The sequence below is a fragment of the Chamaea fasciata genome, unplaced genomic scaffold (assembly GCF_029207755.1).
Source record: "Chamaea fasciata isolate MVZ Bird 193981 ecotype frontalis unplaced genomic scaffold, bChaFas1.0.hap1 SCAF_6, whole genome shotgun sequence".
Taxonomy (NCBI): domain Eukaryota; kingdom Metazoa; phylum Chordata; class Aves; order Passeriformes; family Sylviidae; genus Chamaea; species Chamaea fasciata.
This window is the reverse complement of record NW_027094091.1, coordinates 48,802,731-48,826,198: the sequence shown is the minus strand read 5'-3', so window position 1 is coordinate 48,826,198 and position 23,468 is coordinate 48,802,731. Positions and strand designations below refer to the sequence as shown.

At 37.1% G+C, this 23,468-nt stretch overlaps 1 protein-coding gene across 1 annotated transcript in view; it reads left to right on the top strand.

The window, feature by feature from the left end:
- BANK1 (B cell scaffold protein with ankyrin repeats 1) overlaps window positions 1-23,468 on the top strand; it is a 137,264-nt gene that overhangs the window by 49,358 nt on the left and 64,438 nt on the right. Inside the window, exon 8 of the mRNA XM_066186307.1 lies at window positions 7,692-7,888. Coding sequence (XP_066042404.1) covers window positions 7,692-7,888 — 197 coding nt within the window. The remainder of the gene's footprint in view (window positions 1-7,691; window positions 7,889-23,468) is intronic.

The following is a 23,468-nucleotide window of genomic DNA, read 5'->3' as shown; positions in this document are numbered from 1 at the left end:
TTTTACTAACTGCTCTTCTGCAATGCAGTTTAAACTTCACTTTTTCCAAGTATGGGGAAAATCTGAAAGGTTTTTTTTTGTCTGAAAAGAGTTGATGGCTTTTCATCTTACAACAGTACTAAACTTCTCCAGTCACTTTTAGTACCTATGCACTTAATGGTTTTCATTAATACTGGCAAAAAGATAATTTTGTTGTTTTTAATTTTTAAAAGAAGGCATCCCAGTGAGTTAAAATAGGGTTTCTTTATGAAGTAGATACATTATATGCAAAATTTAGTCATGCATCAACAGAAGCTGCTGTTAGTACCAAATGGAGGGCCCTGGTTGAAGCAGTAACCACTTATTAGGGATTCAAACTGGTTTGCAATAAACCAAGGGTGTAGTTATTTAGCTTGTGTTTTGAAAGCATCATTATGATATTTCAAATGCATATTTAAACCTCAGCTTTTTAAAGAAACTTTTGGAGAAAGCAATCCTCAAGAAAATGTGTTTTCCTTCTAAAATACTTGAGAAAGATGTGTTCAGGAGGCTGCTTGACTTCTGTTTTGTGTAGCTGGACTATGGTTTTGAGAGAAATAAGCTCTCTACCATCAGTAAACCTACCACTTCTCATAACCAAGTACAAACAAATTTTAAAGGTTGCACTACTGGGATTGCCATCATGTTTCCTTTCCTTTTCTTTGTTGAAGCAATTCTCTCCACTGTATTAGATAAGCATGATTCAATTTGTAATGTAAAAATGAACTTAATGTCCAAGTTAGTGGAAGCAAATAAATGAGGTGCCTGTCCTTGACATTTTCCTCTGCAAGACTGCAGGGTGGGGGTGGATAACACAGTCTTTCTCATTGTGAAATGTTAGTTGATGAGCAAAAGATTTTTCACTACTCTATTAGATCTGGTGATGTTTTTGAATATTGAGAATAATGCTAACCAACCTGCTATGGCCCCAAAAAAATCCTGTGTGTTTCAAGAGCAAGTTGATTGCTTGAGCCAATAGTGGACTTAAAATGAACTAGTTTGATGTACAGCCCAAAAAGAAGCTGCAAAGTTACATGCCCAGATTCTTCATGAAAGAAATATGTGTTTGCAGGGCTGGGAACACTCAGAATGTGGGAGGCTTACTCTTATCCCTGTTCCGCCTGAAAGGTATATAAACCCATGTCTTTGACTCTCATAAAGGCATCCCAAACAGCCACTAGACATGTCCAGTAGTGAATGAGAGGAGTGCGAGCTTACAGCATGAGGCATAAGGAAAGAGAAACCTTTCTCTGTATTGTTCTATATGGATGCTTTATTTGAACATTCTTGCACATCAGGGTACAGCTGATATATTGCTGTACTTGAAAAATCTCAATATGACCTCAAAATGAACCAAGAATGAGGAACTTCCGATTAATTTATTGGATAACCAATGAATTGCATGGTTTAAGTTCTCACAAAGTGTACAGCTGTGTGATTAAAAACTTAGGAGTGTAAAAGTAAATACAAAAGGCATGTGATATAATGAAATTAAAATGCAGTATGATGGTTTCCTATACAGTGATTTAGATCAAAACATCATGAGATGCATGTTTGCTTACATAATTTTTAAGGAGCCACTCCCATCCCCAAAATGGCTGTTCAACATTTTTTTTTCATGTGATAATGCAGTACTTGTGAGCAGTCAGTGGGTAGGCTGGTAAAGTCAAGATAGGTGGCAAAGGTGCAAAAGGTTAGCTGTGATACAGAGGTGCGAGCTGACTGAAGAAATGCAGACTGAATAGAAACCACTGGAAAATATTTTGTTTAACAAATAGCATTAACTGGAGACAAAGCCGAGACTTGTCTGGGATTTTTAATGGTGGTGTCATCCCTTGTGAAAGAATGTAACTAAAGGTGGAAGTACTGTCTGAAATAATGTACATTCCATACTGAATTGATTTCAGAGTATATTGTATGTAAATTATTCCTTTATATTCTGGTAATAGCATCCAGTCAAAGCATACTAACAAATCCAAACTCATATTTCAAAATATTTCTTGAAAAATGTGTTTCTTCTCGGAAAGCCCTGATTCTTAGAATCCTCAGATTTGGGAATTTTTGTTGCATTGTTTCCTGTCCAAGGAATAACAATTTACTTAAGGAAAACCTGTTTCATTTTCTCGTTAAATAATTTTCATTTTTTATAAGTTATCTATTACTATTTCTCTAATTAAACTCAACTAGTGATGCTTATGAAAAGTCCTGAACTTGCTTAGTAGAAAACAGTGCTTTTTGTCACCTAAGACTGCTAGCAACATAGCAAATCCTGTCCTGATTTCTGTAATTCTTCTTTTCCAAGCTGAAACATCTATCCCAAAAGAAGAAATAGAATCTGGGGTTTTAGCTTCTGGCAGAATAATGGGGGGAGGGAGAAGGTACTGGTATTGGCACTGTGGAAGTCATCTTAGGTGCTATTTAAATTGTTAAGAAAAACAATCATGCCCTGTTTCAATAATTTGTTAAATAAAAGAAGAATGTCTTACAAGATGTGCAGAAATATCACTGTAGGCTGCTGTTTCCTTACTGCAATTTTATGAAAATTCCCGCAGGCAAAGACAATGCTATGATACAGTAATATTAGATTTTGTGCTCTGTTTATGGCTGAGGTTTTGCAGAATTCTCTGCAGAGAAGAGAAAGGATTATGACAGGACAAAACATACAAAAAAACCCTGGCAATTCCCTCTTAACCTTGTGTATATCAAATAGAACTTTAATTAAAAGCAAGCACTGGCCTTAATGTAAGTTGAAAGTTGAAGAAGCCACCTTAAAGAACTTTAAAATGTGCCACTTGAGGACTTCGCCTTTAACCTTTCCTTCCAGCTAACCAGTTCTTAATGTAGGTGCCATGCAGCCACAGCTATTCTCCGTTAACATTCTCCATTAAAGGACTGATGATGAGTAAAAGCTGTTCACTACTTTACCCTTATAACTACTACTTTTGCTCAGTTCTGTATAGTTAGCTGAAATGTAGCAGTTGTTCCAGTTTCACAGCAGAAAAAATTTTCAGCAATTTTCACCAATTCAGTGTGACAAACTTGCAAGTTCAGGAATGGTATTTTCTGCCTGAAGCACATGGGCTTTCAAATAATTACAGCCTCTTCCTACTGCGTATAATACAAAACTTTATTCAAAGTGGTTAAACCTTGTTGGATGCAATTTTCTTTACAGCAGAACATCTAGTTTGTCTTAAGAGCTCAGCTCAATTTTGAGAATTGGCAGTTAAAGAACAATTATAATTTAAAAAACAAACACGAATAGATCTTGTAGTGGGCTTTTCTTACCTGTTATTTTGACAGTGGTACCCATAGTCATCATTGATTTCTGCTGTAGAACCTGGTGGAAAAAGAGGAATTCTTCACCTTCTTTTCCTAGTGACTTGGGAGGAATTCAAAAAGTTAGTGGTGTCTCTTTTCAGAATGAGAGCAGAAAACAAAGACCAGAAGGCTTCAATCATCTCTTTTGACGTTGTTAACCTTACTATATTTCATAATTACGTATGGATTTGGGGGAGAAATTTCTGAGAGGCCAAGCCCAAGGACATTGTTTTCCCTTCACTGCATGGGAGAAAAAGCTATTAGCTTATGTTACTAGTTAATTATTACTAGCTATTATTAGCAGAGAGTGACTACTGGTACCACAGCTGCATACAGAAATGGTCATTGAAATGTTGCTGGAACAACAGCAGCCATCTCCACTGTCAGCATAGCGTTTACCAAGACAACAGTTGTACCAAGGTGGCCTCAGGTAGTTCAATGCTTTGGGGGAGTGTTTACCAGCAAGACTGGAAAAGTTTGGCCCTTGAAGATTGTGTCCTACTTTGTGTGGGTGCAGGGTGCTGCCAGTTGATTTTCAGTGCTGCCTGAAAATCAGAGTATTGAAAATTGCCTTATGTTAGTGGAACTCAGTTGTCTGTGGGTCCTCATAATGACTTTTTGCCTTGTGTCTCAACTTGATGCCACGAGGCTTCAAGTTCATGAGCAGAAGAGATGAAAACTGTCTATTTGAACCACTCGTTTCCTTTCTGAGTTTTATGTAGAAGATCTCACTATGCCACCAGTGTTGCTTTTAAAGTCTTCCTGCCTGATAACCTTTTTTTTTTCTGCTTACTACAAGGAGCAATAAAAAAAAAAAAAAAAGCTTCTTTTTGGAAATTGATTTAAAAATTTATTTCTTTTTACCACCCTCCATGGCTGGCTGAGGTATTTCATTTGTTAATGATGTAGTTTCCTGTCATGTTCAAAGTATTGTAAGTGTAGGAGTTCTGCCAGAATTATCAAACTCAGCTAGGGAGGAGTTGAGTGATGACCAGAAAAACAGCTCAAGTGCAAGGAGCTGAAGGGATTTTTGAATACCTCTGTTTTGTATTACTGTAAGAGTGCAGAAATGCATTCTAGGCATATATATACCTGCCTAGTTCATGCCTATGAATACCACCTACTCTTTTTCTCTTTCTATTGGTGAAGAAATCATAGCATCCAGTTTGTTGGTAATAAAGACTTGATTGCCTTTCAGATTTGTAACCATTTTTGGGGGGTTTCATTAGTATGAGTGGAAATTCATTTGGAGCATGTTATTAATACTGTGTTAACTATGTTTGACCTTCTGGTGTCAAACATATGTATCATGTTTGATGTTGTATGGTGTCTTCTAACAGGGTGGAAACTATTGAGTGAAGTTCATAAAATTCACTCTTTTTTAAAATTACTGCTCAACACCTATTGCATTGCTGGACATCTAAAGAAAATTGCAAAACCCACAAGTACTAAGAAAAGCAGTTTGAGGGTTTGTGGAAGTTTTTTAAGTATTAGCTCAGGTTTGAACACTTTTTTTTTAAGAGAATGCTGTTTTTTCCTACATTTAGAAAAATCTAGACAAAAATAAGCATGTACTTAAATGCATGTACTCTGGGCTAAAAATGATAGTTCCTCAAATGGCATAATCAAACCCAGTTTGTAGATTAAAACATTCTTAATATTTTAAATTAAATGTTGATTTAAATTAAAATGTTGAGCAATATTGAGTAAAGAAGTTGTGTAATATCCACTTGCCTCAAAAACCTTAGCTGCTATGCTATGTTTTAAGATGGCCTATTGTAGCCCAAATGATTTTAAAGCACACTTCAACTACAAGGGGGTATAAACTACAATACATACTCTTTTTTATGGAAGTTCAACCTGCCAAGGCTTCTAAAACAAGTGGGTTGATTTACAGAGGTGTTGTGTATTTACAGTTTCTTGATTCAATTTTTTCTTTGCCTGGTGGAAATAAAAGTCAGCCAACACTAAATTTGTTTAAAACTCAGTTTAGGGTTGTTAATGGGATTTTTGATTAAACTGTAGCCCACTCAAATTCCTTCTGTCAGAATAATATTGGAATGGGATAGTGCTGGAATATTCTTTGTCCAAAATGCAGTCAAAATTGTCCTAACATTTTTTTCTCAGTATAGTTAGTACTCAGCTATGCCTATTCCAAGAACTGCTCTTGTTCCTTATATTTAATGTTGGGGTGAGATTGAACTCGCTCCCATATTATGATTCTGCTGGAGCAAAAAGGGTGGGCAGGGGAGTTCACAAATTCACCACTGCTGAGCCAAATTTCACTATGCAGAAGAATGTAAAAATTAGAAAGTTTGTTAAAGACTGGCAGCTAAGAGATTTCCAAAAGTTGTCGTGACTTCTCCTAGCACACTATGGGCTGAAAATGTGCTGGCTAACCTGTAGGACAACTGATGACAGGGATATAAAATAAAATTCAATAAAGATAGAAGAAACTGCGTTAATTCCTAAGCTGTAGTCCTGGATAGGAGACATGTGATAATAGACTCTCTGGAGTTGAAGGGACCATGAGGTTATTGCAAAAACAGGCAGGTTGAACACAAATTATCAGAACTAACTGGCAATCTTTAAGAGCTCTGAGGAAATTTTAAAGTAGAATATCTGGGTTTCTAACAATACAATATTTAATTTCTTTAGTACTAGGAGGTGTGACCAAACCAGGAGTTGATGCCAAAACCCAGTTTCTCAGGCAACCTTGTGACCTAGAAGCAGGTTAATGTATTATATGTATGGGACAAACTAGTAGAAGTGTTAATAAAATGAGTCTTCTGTAATGTGAAGTCTGGCTTTACGAGTTTCTTGGAAGTTTTTTTAAGAGTCAGTAAACCTGGTTAAGTCAGTAAGTCACTGGGTATGGATGAATAATTAACCAAAATCAGGAAGCAGGCAATTGGGAAAAATCTTTTTTTGCTAGTGATATGAAGTGTTTGGGATAGTAAGGAAATAGGCTAATGGGGGGCAAGGAATGACAGATTTTGTAATTATGCAGTAAAATGTCTGATGATATTCATTACAGGTAAAACCAAAGTGGTGCAAGTGAACAAAAGCAGTCCTATGGTATCTAAAGTGAGAGGATTTGAGCAGGCTGTTAGTGCTGAGGAATAAGACCATGCAGTGCCATGATAACATCAACTTGTTGCTAGGCAGCAGATCAAAAAGCTAATGAAATACTAGGAACTATTAGAAAAGGAATTGAGAACAAAAAAGGACATAATTAGGGCAATGCATGAATTACATGGCTCACCCCAAAGTTGAGTATCATATGCAGCTCTCCTCCTGTCATCTCAAAATAGTTACAGTTAAAGCTGGAGAAGTTTGCGGAGAGAGCAGTGGGTGTGGTGGAGTTGGTTCTCTGCAGGGCCCAATTAACTAGACTGAAGCTCTTCAAGAAAGAAACTATGGGGACGAGTAAATCACTGGAATTGCATAGAGGACAGACAGTGATGGAGAATGAGATGAATTAGGGATTGTCAGTTGAACCCTAGCAGGAGCCAGGCTCAAAGCAAACTAGGAGGATCTTTTCTTCGTGCTCTGGGGTAGGAAAAACCCTCAGGGTGCAGAAAGTTGATGGTGCCTGGGTCAACCTGGGTGCGTGCCTGGAGAAGAGATACACTGCATGCTGATTTATAGACCAGTTGGTACACAGCAAACCACAAGTGATCAGAAAGTAGAGTATGAATGCAGAGAGAAGTATTTTTTACGCTTGAACTCTTTTTCTTTGTTGTTGCTTATTTGGTTGTTGTTGTATGTAACTTGTAGTCACTCGTAGAGTGAAAATACAGGAAGATGCTGAATGTCCCAGTTCTCCAATGTAAAAATGGGTTTTGATAGAAATCAGTATCATGTTATTTCAGATAAATCCTAAAAAACTTCTGTGTAGTACATTCATCTTTAAATTCTCTGATTTTTCATTACAGGGGTAAGCAAATTTTTCCAAATGTCTGGTAGTCCTGTGAATTTTCAGAAATTATTTTTAATATCAAAACATAGCATCATAAACCTGTAAAAATGTCCCACTCAAACATATTCTAACTAAACAAAAGCATGGCTTGGCTATAGAATTTTCTGCCCTTTGCAGGAAAGCTTATTTCTCAATAGAACTGACATGCTTTAAAATCCCTCTGTCAGGATAAAAATGAGATTTCTCAGTTACACCAAAGGCTCCTTTATTTTTATATGTATAGGCACTGTAAAGCTGTTAATTAAAAAAATAATTCTTTGGGTGTTAGCTCAATAGCTTGATAACTGCACTAATATTCAAAAGATGTTTATAGAAGAAGGTATTCTATAAAAACAGAACTTTTGTTTCTTAAGACTCTGTTTCCATTATACAGATAGCCATTTGGAAGAATTTCCTACCCTACTTCACTGTGCAGCCAGATTTGGCTTGAAGAACCTTGCAACATTTCTACTCAGCTGTCCTGAGGCCACACGGGCTTGCAAAATAATCAATAAATATGGAGATGATCCAGAAAGTATTGCAAAGAAGCACGGGCACAAGGAATTAAGAAAATTAATCAAAGAATTGTCAGTAAGTCCATGTGTTTTCCATATGTCATCTACAACCAGGGGGCTAAGATGTACTACTGAGATCCCATAGTATCTTCTTGTACAGACTAATATGTTGTAGTCCTTCTGTCTGAAAATATTGTTGTACGCTTGTCTCAGAAAGAGGGGTCAAAATGGGCTACAGCCACTTTCTTTGTGCACTGATGATGAAGATCAGAGATTTTGCACTGCTCGAATTTTAGGCACGTAATGGAAAGAAGAACAATGAGCCAGAAGTACCTTAAGTGGCCTGGTTAGATTGGTGCTTTCAGTACCCAAACAGTGGTTATATTTTTAGTAGTCTGGACCAACTGTATAGAGTAGGACATACAGATTTCTTTAAAGGTCACTTTAAAGGGAACTATGAACTCTCTTAGCACTGCAGTTCTTCACCATTCAAAAATGAGTTGTTTCCCTACCTTGTTGTTCATGCCACTGTGAAGGGAAGGTAAATTTCAGCACCTTTAGATGGAGTAAATCTTTCTTCAGCTGGGTATGCAGGAGAGGTTTGAGGCAATAGTTGCCTTTCCACATGAAAGGTAATAGTAAAATAAGGGTCTCTGGATAGTTCTACCATGCAAATTATTGCAAATAAAGCCTAACAGAACTGTAGTAAAAAAGCAATGTACTATACTGACATTTGAGAGCTTTAACCTATTTCAACTCTTTTTGTGCTTACTTGTAATATGTACAGATATGATAATTCTCCAGTTTTTCATACTGCAATTGAGGTCGAATTTAACTCAAGAAAATATATTCCTCTTTACCATCCAGCATGAAGCTGTCCATAAAACCATGCTGTCTTCCTGGATCACCATGTTAGTAATTTCACATTTAACAATTTCTTACAGCTGTAGTTGCCTCACAATCATCCTTGCACTGGTCAGAAACCTCCTGCCAGTAGCAGTCAGGCTACTGACTGTAAGGTCAGGCTTTTCAGTTCTTGGAGTTTAGCAGTTTGACTTGAAGAGAGTGGAACTGTATTCCCTAACCTCCCTACCTGCATACCTGGCTAGGTGCTGTCTTTGTAGGGTCTGATACTTCCAGTAAAGTTGTGTGTAAAGGATTGGTAAGAACAGGCAGAATATGAATAATAATTCTTGGTGAAATACCTTGATTTTTTTTCTAAGATGGGCATATGAGCAGAAGGGTTGAAACATGGATGAAAAAGCATTTTGGAACATGGTTTCCATTGATAATTTTTCATGTTTAAAGATAATGATTAATTCCATAGGACATTTATTTTTGCACTGGTGTTGTAGAAACTCAATTTCTGATGTGTCTTTGTTGTGCACTCCACGTGGAACTGAAAGCTTCAGAAAACAGGTAATTTTGTTTTTATCCTAATGCACTCATACTTGGATTTGGGGCTTCTTCAAGGGAAGACAAGAATGCATGGTACAGGCAGACTAAGCTGATATGCAGACAGTACATTGCAATTCTGCAGTCTTTTCACATTTTAATAGACTTTGTCAGTGATGGAAGGCAGTGATCGTTAGGGTGATTTATTTCACTCTAAAAAGCATGGAAAGTGTGTGCATACTTCTGTTTAGCTTTTCTTTATTAATAAGATTATTAATTGTCCTATTAAAGTCTAAGTATAAATCTGTCAGTCAAAAAGATGTTTTTAAAATAGCAACTGAGCTCTACTGTGTAATTTTTCATTAAAACACTTGTCTCGTGGTACATACCTGCCATTGTTTGCATGTAAACAGTTAACAATAATAGTTCTCTGCTTTCCCAAGCATGAATACTTCTACCAATATTGAAGTAAAAACTACTCTATGGATATTATAAACGTGTAGTCTGGATAGGACATGCAGTTGTACTACCTGTTTTCAGTTGATTCAAATGGTGTGGCCTACTAATGCAACACAAGTAAAAATCTGAGTGTGCTTCAGGTCTGCCAAATGTAATATGATATTATAGAAATGTTAGCTCCAACCACTGGAAGAAAAATGGCTTATTGTGTCCCCTGTATTAGCGCACTTAAGCACAAAAACACTTACTGTACCTCTGTAATTGATGGGAATGTGGAAAAGAAATATTTGCATGGCTCCGAGCCAAGAAGAATTTAGTTTAACCGTGTTCCTGGAACTTCCCATTACAGCCATAGTGTTGACATTACTTATTATTACAGTATTATTACTTTTGCATTTGGCATACCTCTCACTGTTTTAAAAGTGTTACTTGTGTTTGGTTGTTTCTTTTAGGAATAGCCCCAAAATACGCATAGCAAATTATTGTTTCTATCTTAAAGTGCAGTAGGGTTCCAGAAAAATGAATACATTAAAACATATATTTGATTTTTCCAAAATCCTGCAAAGTGTCTTTCATTTGCTTGAGAAAAACAACAAAAAACCCAGAAGTGTCATTTTGAGCTGGAGAATTCTTAGGGGAGTAAGAATTCCCTGAGATGATTAGAGAGAGAGCATCAAAAGATGAAGCAGCAACAGATCGTCTACTCTTTCTACCTTCAAGCCCAGCAGGCTGTGCAGGGTTGTACAGCCCTTTTTGGTGTCTGCTGAGCAGATCAATGCTCAGGGCATTTAACTGCTGCTGCTGCTTTGTTGGTAAGGCCCTCCAGCTTTCCTGTCCAGCAGGCTTAGTGAAAAGGTGCTCAGGGCACTGTTGGCACAGGTGAGCCATGGGAGCTGGCTGGCTTTCACACAGGGTCATCTGAATGGCACAAGTGCCTTGTTCTTGTTTAAAGGGAAAAGCTCTTTCTGCATCTGGGCACTGACAGTGTCAATGTGGGAGGTGTAACAGCCACAGAAGACAGATCTGGGGTACCTGGTGGCCACGCTGCGAGCTGATTTCCTGGTGTCAAAGCAGAGCACAAGGGAAGGATCCCACATCATGAGGCGTGCTCCTCAGCTGTGTGAACACAGACAGAAGAGATTTTTCTGCTTTTAGTACCGGTGTTAAGTGCAGTGCAGGGTCATTAAATGCTAAAACCTCATGCCCATTAGGGTCCTGTGTATATCTGTGTTTCCACCATGGTAGTGTCTGCCTTCTCTGTCAGAATTCCTGCATTTCAGACGCTCCTTGAAAAGTGTCTGCTCTGGTGAGGGTACACTACAATACTTGAATGACTTGGAATAAAGGTACTAAATTGGTGAAACTGTGCCTGAAGGAGCCTTCAGTAGGGATCATAAGGAAACTCAGTTTCAAATGTGCCAACAGTTTTTTAAGCAAATTGTATTTTTTTGCGTTTTAACACAAAGCCACCTCAATGGGCATTCATTTCTTATTTCTGCATGTTTTGTTATAGTTCAGATAAAGTAATTGCCTCTTCTGTACCATAAGAGGGACATCACTTAACATTCAGCAATAACATCCTGAAGTTTTAATATTTTGATTTTTATTCCTCTATACCTTCAAGAATTTGAATGTTTTCCACAATTTCTTATAGGCTGAATTGCTTGAATCAAGTTAATTTAAAACTAGTAAGAGACGTTTGGTAGGAATACTGGCAGGAGTCCTTGTATTTGAGCCCTTGGAGCTCAATTGATCCAGCTGATGGCTCAAATGCCAGTAGAAAATGCTTTCCATTAGCCACAGGACAAAATATATCTGCAGTCAGCTGTTCCAGTACCTGTGACAAGGAGTACCTTGTTAACTGTCAGTAGTTTTCTGGGACATCAGGGCTGTATTTCAGATGCTTGCCTTCTGCGTATACTCTGTCTCTGAAAGCTGCTTTGGCACGAGCTTGTTCTTCTTGCCACCAGCTGTGGCTTTCTAAGTCTATGTAAAAATTCTGCCTCCAGATTATAAAGAAATCACTGAAATTATGTTCTTATCCAACGCACAAAGGAAGACTTTAAAAATAATGCTTAGAAATCTTTTCTCATCTAGGTGAGTAAGGAGAGGAGTATGTTCAATATGCGACCTGACCATTTAAAATAGGAAGTCACACTGGTAGCCAGTTTAGGCATTTGTGCTTCAGCATGTGCCTTATTCTTTGTTCCAGCTCTTTGGATTTCTAATTTCTCCTTTCTTTTGAAAAGAGCTGTGTAGCTGACTGTGTCATAGCCAGGAAGATTACTGTGTACCACTATGGTATACATCACAGGTTCTAAAAAAAACACAATCCAGAAAATATTTTATTGGTTGGTTAGTGTATATACTTTCTGATTGCTGGCTTCAACCTTTAGAGCAGATTCCTAGAGGTGGCATGAACATTATTTAAATATAAAAATTGAAACATCATTTCATATTATCACCACACATTTGAGACAGCACAAATCAAATTTTATTTTTAAAATACATTCTGATATTTCAGAATTTGTTACCAGAAGTCTAAGGCAGAAAAGGCAGGTTAATTAAACCTTTTTTAACCTATCCTGTCGCAAGGTTTGTAACAATCTGCAGCAGAACAGGAGACTGATAGAAGAATCTTCTTCCTCTGCTACTAGACAAACTCTGTCTGGATTTCTTGTTTAACTTAATTTTTTGTCTTCCTGCTTGAGGCATCCTTTAGGCAGCTATTAAAAATATAATAGGTATTTAATTCTATATGTATCGGTGAAAGTACCTTTAGAATGGCACAGATTGAGATTGTGTTGTGTGGCTGTTCAGAAGAAGCTTGTTTTCTTTCCAGAGTTAGAGCAATTCTAACTCTTCTGAGGTACATCCTGCAAAGTCTAGATCCTCAGTTACTGAGTTCACTGTTAGAAATTCCCTCAGTAGCAGAGAGAAACACAGTCTTACAGCTGGTCATAATTTTCATTCAGAGCCTGTTTTATGGAAGATATATGTTTTGGATAGCAGGGGAGGAAGGAAAGAAATTTTTCTTCCTGAAATGCCAAGCTATATTGTTATAAATCATAGCAAACTTAAAGGATGGGCAGAAATGTAGGTTGAGAAGTAATTCATCATTTCACACCTCTCTCCTTTCATCTCTTACTTTGAAGTGCATGGTTGAACCAGAATACAGAATCTCTTGAAGTATCTTCAGCTTGATGAAATAGAAAACAGTCTACAAAAACAGGGTATTGTGGAAATTGAGGGTACTTTTTGTCTCAGTTGTTTTATGTGAAAAGGATCTTACTTGGCTTTGTAACTACTACTGCCAATTGAAAGGAAATCCTTAGACTTCAGGAATCCCTTCAACAAGAATTCTCATAATTTGCCAGGGAGTTCTAGAAGCTCATCAGGAATCAGTGCTTTCTCGACACAGAAGTATTATTCTTCCATTTATTTTTAGCTTTGTGTTCCTGTAAAAGGCTATGTAATGTGGCAGAGCTCCTCAGCAAGAAAGAGATTTTTTATACCCATTTGCAACATCTTCCTGAGCTATTAATTTTCTGTTGAGGAAGGATCACATGCAGAAAGATGAACAATCTTAAATGAATCTGATTGCTGTCAATATTTCTTTAATTAATTCAAATCCTATTGCAGTATTGCACTGTCCCATAGCTCATTGCTTTCAAATATCTGGTAGACAATGTGACAGAGAAGAGGATTAGTCAGGTTTCTGAAATTCCTTCCAATCCACCAGTGAGTCCTTGGTGAAGCCTGCAGGGATTTAATTCCTGCCACAATATTTTAGTGCTCAGAAATGTCAATTACATGCATTCTTTGGTATACTGGAAGTTACCTAGCTGAAATGAATAAGTGACTGACTGTATTCTTTGATACTCTTTAGTGAGTGGATATTCACAAATCAAATTCTTCAAGAGAGGCTTCCTATTATCAGGTCTTCGTGTTTTATGTTTAAGATTTGGTTTATGGAATTTATTTTACTAAGTGACAAGATTTCCCTTTTTCTTTTTCATGTGTTCTCAGAGGGATGTGCTCCGTGTAATAAAAACTTGTTGCATATACTGCCTTTTGAGGTCAGGCAATTTATGCTTTAGTGAAGAGATAAGGTACAGACTGAGCACAGAAAATTTTGGCTTTAAGGAGGAAAGGCTAGAATTTTCATTTTGAAAAACCAGCCATTACGCTACTACAGACAATTTTTAAAGTTTCTGTATTGACTTTTATTCAGGCTAGAACCTTGCACCTTAACTGTGATTACATCTCCTGTCAATAAGTATTCAGTTGAGTGCAACCTTCTTGCAAAAAGGATGACAAGTAGAACAGCAGATTTGGAAACCTTACTTTTGTATAAGATGCCTATTGAAATTTGTGTGTAATTTAAAATGAATGAGAATGGTTTTTCGTAAGAATTGTCTGGTCCTTCGTCTCATCTTTTGATATTCTGTAGCTATAGCAGTGACACAATGGAAGTCAGTTATTTGCAATTCCGTATTTGTAAAAGCTTTTACAATTTTTAATGGAAACTTGAATACTAATGGAATTTCACTAATGGAAATGCTTGTGAATTTGAAGTAGGGAAAATGCAAAAGGATTCTGTGATGATACCTCAGTTCTTAAATGTATTTAGGACTGTAAAAGCTAAAATACAGATTTTCACAGGTTTTTCTGTTTGTTGCTGTGACATCAGCAAATACTCATGGCTAAGGGACCATTTAGGAAGGTGGGATGGGGAGTGTCCCGTTTTTCAGAAGTATTCTGCAAGCTGAAAAGAACCATTCCTATCATTTACCTGCATTATTAAGCTCTGAATTTGTTTGAACATTTAAAAAACATTTGGCTGAGCTGTTTATGTTAATGAAAAAATGCAAATGCAATTCTTTATAGGAGAGAGAGAAAATAAGTAAGCATGTTATGTTGTTGTAGAAATCAATGGTATACCTATGTTAAACCTGGTCTCTGCATCTAAAAATACATGTGGATATGAATAAATTGAAGTAAAGACACTGCACTAGCTTGAGGATGTATTAGAAAATGAGCTGCTTCTGCCTAACTTCTGTCATGGAAAGTGACCAAACTGGACATGAAAGTCTATTGTATATAAGGTGTCATTTTTCTATTCAGCTTGTTAAGAAACTGCTGAAGCTAGAAGCATAGGAAGCTTGTAAAAGGCTAGAAATTTTTATGGATGTTGAGAACTTTTAGTCAATGTAGTGTGTTTTCATTGTGAGGGCGTGAGTCCTCTACCCAAGTTACAAACCAGTTGCATGAAGTTAAGCAAGAAATTTTCCTGAGGAGGGAAGACCCACAATTTTCCATTTTAACAAATGTTCCTATCACCTTTCAATCAACCTTCCTGCATTGACGATATCACTAACTGTATTTTTAGGTGTGGAGGTCTTCTTCCTTAAATGCAGTCATCTCAGAAGCCCTTACAATGCAAAGAAAAAGGTGAAGTTTTATTAAATTGTCTGCTAGCCAGTTTACTGCAGAAGGAAGGATTGCTGGTGCGTTTCAGTGGAAAGTCTGGAAGCAAGTTTTAGGTCTTGCCTCTGTCAGTTGAAGCAATTTGAAGGTATATGTGGTTGTCAAGAAGCAGGTTTACCTTTACATAGCATGCCCTGCCAGCCTGATTATCTGGAGTATGCCCTTTGTCTGCCTCCCAGTGATCTGTGAGGAATCAAACATTGTCATATCTTACAAGTTGTTGAGCACAAAGAAAGGTAGCATATCAGCAGTGTCTTTCTCCAGCCCCTCAGAAGGGGAAAAAAACAGAATTTTTAAAAAATACAAATAAAGAAAGACCACCACAGAGAACAAAACAGTAATAAGACTCTTTCAGTTTCATGGGGGAAAGTGAAGGAAGAGTAGGAGAGGTAAGGAGCTGTAAAATTATTGTGGTAATTATAATCTGCAAGCCAAAACTACCTACATTTTGAGTGCCATTGTGAGGCCTGAGGGAAGAGTTGTGATCTAAGAGCCCTAAGAAAAATCAGGAGAAGCAAAAAGTAATGTGTAAAGTACAGTAAGAGGTTTGCTGAGTCCTTAGCAATCTGAAGTTTCAGTGATCTGCATAGATCTAATAGTGAGTTACCAGGCTTTGCTACAGCTGTAATTTATTGCTTAATTAGAAAAATTGTCTTTGGGCTCCACATCAATAGGATGACCATTAGGGAAAGTCATTTCTCAAAGCTACCAAGCCCATTATATGGAAACTACTTAAGAAAATCCATTTTTGCCCTGCACAGTGTTAGTTCCGTTTAACACAGCCCTCCAAGGTCTCAATTTATAATTCTGTCTGAGAGCCCTGCACAGAAGGCACACTCTTTATTTTGCCTTCGATTCTTCCTGTGCCCATATGTTTTACAATAAATGATTTAGCATTTCATTGCCAGAACTATAGAGTGTCTAGCAATAATCATTTTCATTTCTTCTCTTTGATGAGAGCTTAAAATTTTTTTCTGAGTTCCCACACTCTACCAAACACAGAAGAACATGCAGCAGTTGACGTGAAGATGCCTGCTTTTTTGGGGAGGAAGCCAACATAACTGCTAAGATTGCTTTATGATATATGTTAAATAACTATCACAATCACTGTAGTTGAAATTTATGTTGCGTATGTAGCAGACATGGGCAGACCTCCTCAACCCCGCAAGCCACATGCCAGAATCCTCATCTTCACACGTCAGAGGTTTGGGAGCTGTTCTTGGTCAGTTGTTGAAGGCTCCCCACGGCTCTCACTGTGAATGTGAGGCACAAAACTGGATCTTAGCACTTTCTGGTGATGCCAACCTTCAGGGCCATGTTGGCATGATTTTACTTGCTCCTGAGACTTCAGACTATTTTGCTGCTCCTGTATAGTCTTGGGACATGACTTGGGAGCCATCCTTGAACTATTAGAGAACTGCTAAGGACCTGCAGTTGGCCACCTGTGGCCTTTTCAATTCCAACTGAGCTCATCTGCTGTTAATAAATACAACTTTCTAAGAAGCTCAAGAATAAAAGTAGGCAGAGATGGCTCCTGCCATATGGAAGACACTAGCGAGTGCCCCTTGGGCTACTGAGGAAAACAGAAATGAGGATCTGTGCCACCATGGAAGTAATAGAGTACGTTTGACTCCTAACTGGATGACTCAATCAAACCTTCAAAGATCCTTTTTAATTAGATGTATTTTTTAAAAATGCTTCTAGTTGATAGTCTGTATTGTCTTACATAAATGGGTCAAAGGACTGAACAAAAGTTTCCATGGAGACTTTATATGACTGCAAGGTGCTTTCCAAATTAATTAAAATCTTGTGTTGCAAGGTGACAAAATCTAGTACAGGTGTATAGACCTGCATCAGTTCTGGCCACTGTGTCCCAGGGACACCTGTCATCACTGACAACATAATCAGTGAAGTTTTAACTGTAAAAACTAGTGAATTTTATATAATTCTTTCTTCTCTTCATAACAGTTAAACAAGACAGACCCAGGTGCAAGGCTGAGTTAATCATGCATATACAGGAAAAGAATAAAACCCTCCTTCTGGAAAATCCAGAACACATAACTTCAGAATTTTGAAATCAGTCGTGATTGGTGAGAACTGTTTGTATCATTTTTTTCTAGATTATTAAATAAAGACTAGGGTTTTTATTTTTAACTTCTTTTTCTTTTGTGCATATTAAATACACCTGTCTAATGCAGAGAGAAAGGTTACACTTCCTACCAAGTTTTTAGTAAATAAAACAACAAAGAAGCAAGTTTGTATGTACAGTACGTTGGAATTGCATTGTGTTCATTACAATTCAGTTAACATTGAAATGTTAATTGAATACTGCTTATTTGTTTAGATAATAACTGTAGATTAATCCACAGATTTCTCTGATTGTAGGAGGTTTTGTGTTGGATTGGTACACAGATTGCTGTAGTGGTCTTACCAGTGTTTTTGATTTTATTGGTACTATACTGAGCTTGTAATGTGACAGTGTAGAGGATAAAAATGTGGTTTAGAATGGCCCCTGAGTGAGGTGCAGAGTAAATATTTCCATTGTTATTGATGTCTTCAATTTTTGATCTCAGCATTGAGAGGAAATATAAATGAACATCCCTATATCTAAATTGGTGTCAATAGTGTGATTTAACAAATTTATTCTAGTCTTTGGCTCATAACATTTGCAGTTCTGTTTTTAGCAAAACACTTAGTAATTCTAAAGATGTTCTTCATTTTATCCTTCAAGTATTGCTTTGGATGTAATATTCACGTATCCATGTAGCTTATATGTAAAAATACATGGTGATCTTTCCTAGAGCTCAGATACATTAAACTTTATGTATTAAAATGTGATGTTATGAATTACAACTAGAATTATCTCACACTACAAAAGTCTGCCAGTGTTTTTCATCCTGTACATGAATGGTTAATTGCTGAACTGTATATTAAAATTTTATCTGAGCTCCTGTCTCTTTTAAGCATTGCATGCTCAGAGTATACTAATTTTTTTTCAAGATTAAAGTTAGAAGCTTATTTGGTAAATATACAAATTAGACAGATTAGACACCCTCTGTTCCTGTCACCTTTAGTGGTCTGCAGAAATGACTGGACATCTAAGTTCAGAAAACCCAACAAAATTGTTGCCCCTGACCCATTAAGATTCTATATTATGTCTGGGTACAGAAGAAGGATAGAGACAAATTATTTGAATCACAAAATTAACATGTGTTATTCCACAATTTTGCTGTCTGTGGCTACTGAGAGGGTGAACGTCAGAGCAGTGCCTTCCTGCATATTTGCAAGCCTCTGAATCTGGATCTGCCTCTCTGTTACTCCCATCTCAGCTAATCTCTGAAACAGGGCAGAGCTATGAGGATATAACACACCTACCTCATTAAAAAGTCATGTTCTCTTTGGGTTTCTTAATGTATTTCTCATTATAATCACATTTTTTGATATGCTGCAGATTAGGATTGAGATGCAGTTTCAGTGTAGGTTTTCCCCATTAATACTAGGATAGTATTTATTTTAACATCATCCATAAGAACTTTATTCTACGCAAAAAAAGCCCAATAGCAGAAACACTCAAAATAGTAATAGTGATGTGCAGCTTTTGAATAGCATTTGCAGGAACACAAAATTCTGTGTCTTTTTTGTGATGGTGGATCCTCTTTCCTTTTTTCAGTCTGTACATGATGATTAGATGTTATGGCTGAGTGAGGTTGGTTAATTTGAGACGGAAGAGGCCTAAATGTTGTCCAGGAAATGTTGTTTCTGTTCTGGGAGAAGCCTTTAACAGATATAATTCTGGGTAACATGGTATTTTGTCAAGAACCTAATTATGTGAAAAAAACAAATTTTTCCTCAAAGTGACTCTTGAAGATATGTTTCATTTTTTTTGTCAGTCCCCTTCTTCTGTCTTTTTACAATTACTTTAGCTTCATGCACTGGAAGCTGGTAAAAAAATTGTTAATGCGTCAGGCATCTTTAAATCAGCCTCTGTTTCAGCTTAGTCTTGCACTGTGCTTTGCACTCTGGTAGACTTATTCAGTCTTTGAGACTACTCAGGAAACGGAGTATTAGACCTCTAAACCATCATAGGTTCAATGGATGCCACTAGGAATTTGAAATGGAGAAAATCTCCTTCAGAAAAGTTCTTCAGTCGTTCTTCAGAAAAAAACTTCTTTTCCTAACTCTTTTATATGAAAAAGGCTGGAGTAAGCAAAAAAAAAAAAAAAAAAAAAAAAAAAGCAAAGGAATTATTAGGTCAGTGTCGTAAGATTATTTGCAAAGGAGAGGACAGTGCTGAGCAGAAGGCAAAATGGAGATGTGACATTAATCCATGGGCTGTGCCAGGACCCATGGAAGGAGGAGGAACTGTTGCAGAAATCTAATCTGATTTCTATGCTATCAACCAATTCTATTTCACAAAAGTTATTTATGTAAAATTTAGGTTGGTAATTGATAATTTTGTTAGTTTCATCTTCCCCACACCAAGATTTCTGATACTTTATCTGTTAATGGAATAGTGATGGATTTGTGAGCATCTACCCAATTCTTTATAATTTTGGCAAGTGCCAGTTTGCTTCTGAGCTTATGTTCTTTGGGCTGAACAAGTAGATGATTCTGTCTTGGTAGACTTGGTAGATAAAAGGCCAAACCCCCAGCTGAATATAAAGTTATCAAAGTAACTGAGTAAATTTTTTGTTAGACCTGGTTGCTATTGTCATTGTAAACCACTGTTTTGATGATTTTAAATATCTATTCAGTTTTATCAATTTATTCGCAACTACTGCATTTTGTTATGACTTTGTTCCGTAGTTCCAAGCCCTCAACAAACTTGTGGTAGTTCAGGTGCTTTCACTGTCATTTCTTCTTTGTCACTTCTTGTCTCAGTGAAAATTGTGTTAATTTTTCTCTTGATCGAGGTAGTGCAACACTTATTAAGAAAAGGATGAACACCTTTGGGGCTGTTAGATTTTATTTTCTACACAGAAGTAATGGGAGGGTGTTTTCTAGGATTTGAGAAAAATAAAGGGAGTAGAAATCTGGAACTTATGTACGCATATATTTTTTATGTATGCGAGGTTTTTGGTTGTCGCTACCTAAATTATATATGCTAATAAAATGATGGTGCTTGTATAAGATGCTGTTGTATTAATTATATATGCTGTGGATATGTTAAGAAGGTGTAAAGCTATTTTCTTTCTCTGACTTAGTAGTGCTGACTGGTGGAATTGGAACATGACAGAGCTGTTTTTCAGCCTTACATGTTCTTATTCCACATAGTTAAATGTTTTACACCTTCCCATCGGAACAGTCTCTTTTAGTTTGAGATATAGATCCTGACTTCTCTCTTCCCCTTTATAACTCCACTTAATGTTCTCAGAGGGGGTCACAGTACATCTAAATGATAATACCCTTGGAAAATACCCCTGAAATAGCTTCTAGGTCTGGAAAAAAGGACATCAAATATGCCCTTTTGAGATGATGGGTTACCCTTTCCGATACTGCTTGTTTTTTTTATCAGCACACAAAAAGAGGAAAAGAAAAAATGACTGGAGAAGAGTTTGGAGCATAGCTTCACCTGACATTTCTGTGATAGCAAGCCGCAGTGATCTGCCCCAAAAACAGCTGTATTTCTGTCTGTTTGCCACACTTCAAGGAATATCAAGGCAGCCAGGGATTTGATGTTCAGATCACAGAGACCTGATAGTTTTTTGAACACAGGGCACTTGAGCTAGGCAGTTACCTAATTGGATGGTAATGCAAGTTAGAGCATTATTTCTGAAGAGAAGGAATCTGCTTGTATGACACATGCCATGTCTTTCTGGCTGTGGAGAGAAAAGCAGACGGTGCTCTGAGAAAACAATGCAGCTAGTTTAGAAAATGGGAGAGAAAAAAAAAATAAAGGAGGGATTTTGCATTTAATAGTGATGGACAAAGAGGGATAAGAGCATTTTGTTCTGGTTTTGTATGCTAGTGTGGGTGTTGTCAAAAATTTTGCAACTAAACACATTCTCCAAGCAAATCACTGTGTTTTTCAAGAAAATTACTGGATAAGTTAACCAGCTTCATAGCAGAGGAGACATGACTGCTAAATTCAGAATTAAAATGCAAGTCTTTCTTTCTTCTGAGTTCATGGGAAAATTAGCTTTCTTACCAGAAATTCTTGTTTCTTGTTGCAGACGCACTTTTTTGATCAAACTGATCTTCTAAGTGAAATATGTTACTCTCTAAATAGCAAACAGCAGCCCTTCTACATGCAAATCTTGTAATTAAACTTCTGTATCTTCATATCCTCACTTAGCTAAATAAACATAATGCCTTTAAGAAATTATCTTTGGCATGTTGTAGCTAGCAGTGCGAGGTGTTCTGTGTCTGTATGTGTGAACCCTGTAGATGTCCTTTAAAAAAAACCTGAGCACTTACATGACAGCATAGAAAACTAATTTTATGCACTCTAGGTAAATCTGCAGTATTAAAAGCTGGCAGACAGGATGATATTATTTGACTGTAAGTCTGTTTTAGGTACTTCCAAGTCTTAGTCCTGCTGTAAATCTAGTAGTAGATTGGAGATGGACAGCTAGAGAAGAATATAGCTAAAAAATTTACTTATGTAAGCCTGTGTTTGCAGATCAAATATATTCAAAAAGGATGCCTGTGCAGGTGGGCTCAAATAAATGAAAACACTTCTAAGTGTGAAGGACTGAGGAAGGAGAAACTGTTTTTGCAGAAGTAAAAATTATTTTGACGCTTAAGAAGTCTAGATAGACTTTTGTGTTTGTTTTGGTGTGTTTTGCCTGGTACAGTTTCTCTTTGTCCTTTTCCTTGCCACGAAGTCTGTGGACATGTAAGTGGTTTAAGGACCTATAGAATTCTCATTCTATGAATTCCACTGTTTATTACAGTGATAGTTTGAAAACATTTTTTAGATTAATTTTGTGACGTGTACAGTCACAAAATTCGCAACTTTATTACCGGAACAGAGTAACTTCAGTCACAACTGAGTTGTGTTATCTATTCTCTTACAATTAGATGATTCATTACATATTCTTTAATTTGCTATGTCTTTATCTAAAAGCAAAGAATAGCTAGATCTAGGTGATGAAAAACAGTGGCAATCTATGTAGAAAATATCGGAAGGAAGTACTTCTGAACAAAATAAGTCCTGGAAACTATATTTTGCATCTGGAAACAGCATAACAGAGCTCCTCCTTTTTTGTTTGTAAAAAAGTTTTTGTACTGCCATGACCAGTAAAATGTAGTCAGTTGAGAAAGGTTTGTGCTTTTTTTGGCTTCTGAGTCATGTCCAAAATTGAATCGCTCATGTTACCTTGTCTCTTGTTTCCCTAAGAAACTGTAGGCTGTTTTTCACAAAGCTGGAGGAAGTGACTGGTGTTTTGTCAAGTATGCAGTGAGTAGGCAGGGGGTTTTGAGAGGTCAGACTGCATATGAGGAGCTTGAGGAGAGGTTATCAGTCTCCAATCTTCATTCTACAAACTAGTTGTCTATGAAGGAGAAAGTAAGGCAAAGGAAAGGAATTGCTTTCCCTGCCACTTTTTCTGCTTTGCCTCACCTCTCTTCCTTCTTAGGATGATTTTGAAGGATCCAGAGAGCAGCAGATTGTGGAAGTCAATTTCTGTGTTTGCAGTTCCCAAATCTTGCAGTATTATCAAGATATTTTGGTTGGGGCTTTCTAAATGGTGTTTATTGTAGCTGATGATTCAGTCACAGCTGTTTCAGTAACTGTTACTGTATCGTTTATACATTTCGTACTAAACAGACAAATTAAGTTTGGCAGGGATTCTTGCAGTAGAAGCTCAAAATTTGTAGCTGGTGCAGGAGCCCCTCTCTGGTGAAACTGCAGGATAAGGAAGGAGTTTTGACTTCAAGGAATGATATGGTTTTAATTTCTAATGTTCTGGATCGGCCTTGTCTCCTACCAATGGAGCGATGGAGGGAGGAGTCTCCCTGTCCTTTTCCTGCTTCAGTGTGAGGGGAGGAATGATTAGCTACAGATTTGGGCACAGCAGTCCAGACCAGGTTCCCTTATGTTATAGCGTATGCTGAGAAGATCGTTCTTGTCTGGGATCACAGGAAAAGGCCAGCATTCAAACACTGAGAGAAATTTAAGACTACCTGCAGGAAGGCCAGCAGAATTTTTGCCACCCTCTTTTGATGCTGATAAATTGTATAAAAGAATTTGTGATTTTTATACTGCAGCACTTTGGAAACTTAGACTAATACTTGTTTACTGAGGATTTCAGAGTAATATCATGGAATTTGTTAGTATCAGAACTGCTAGGGCTTGTGCAGAGGGTTCC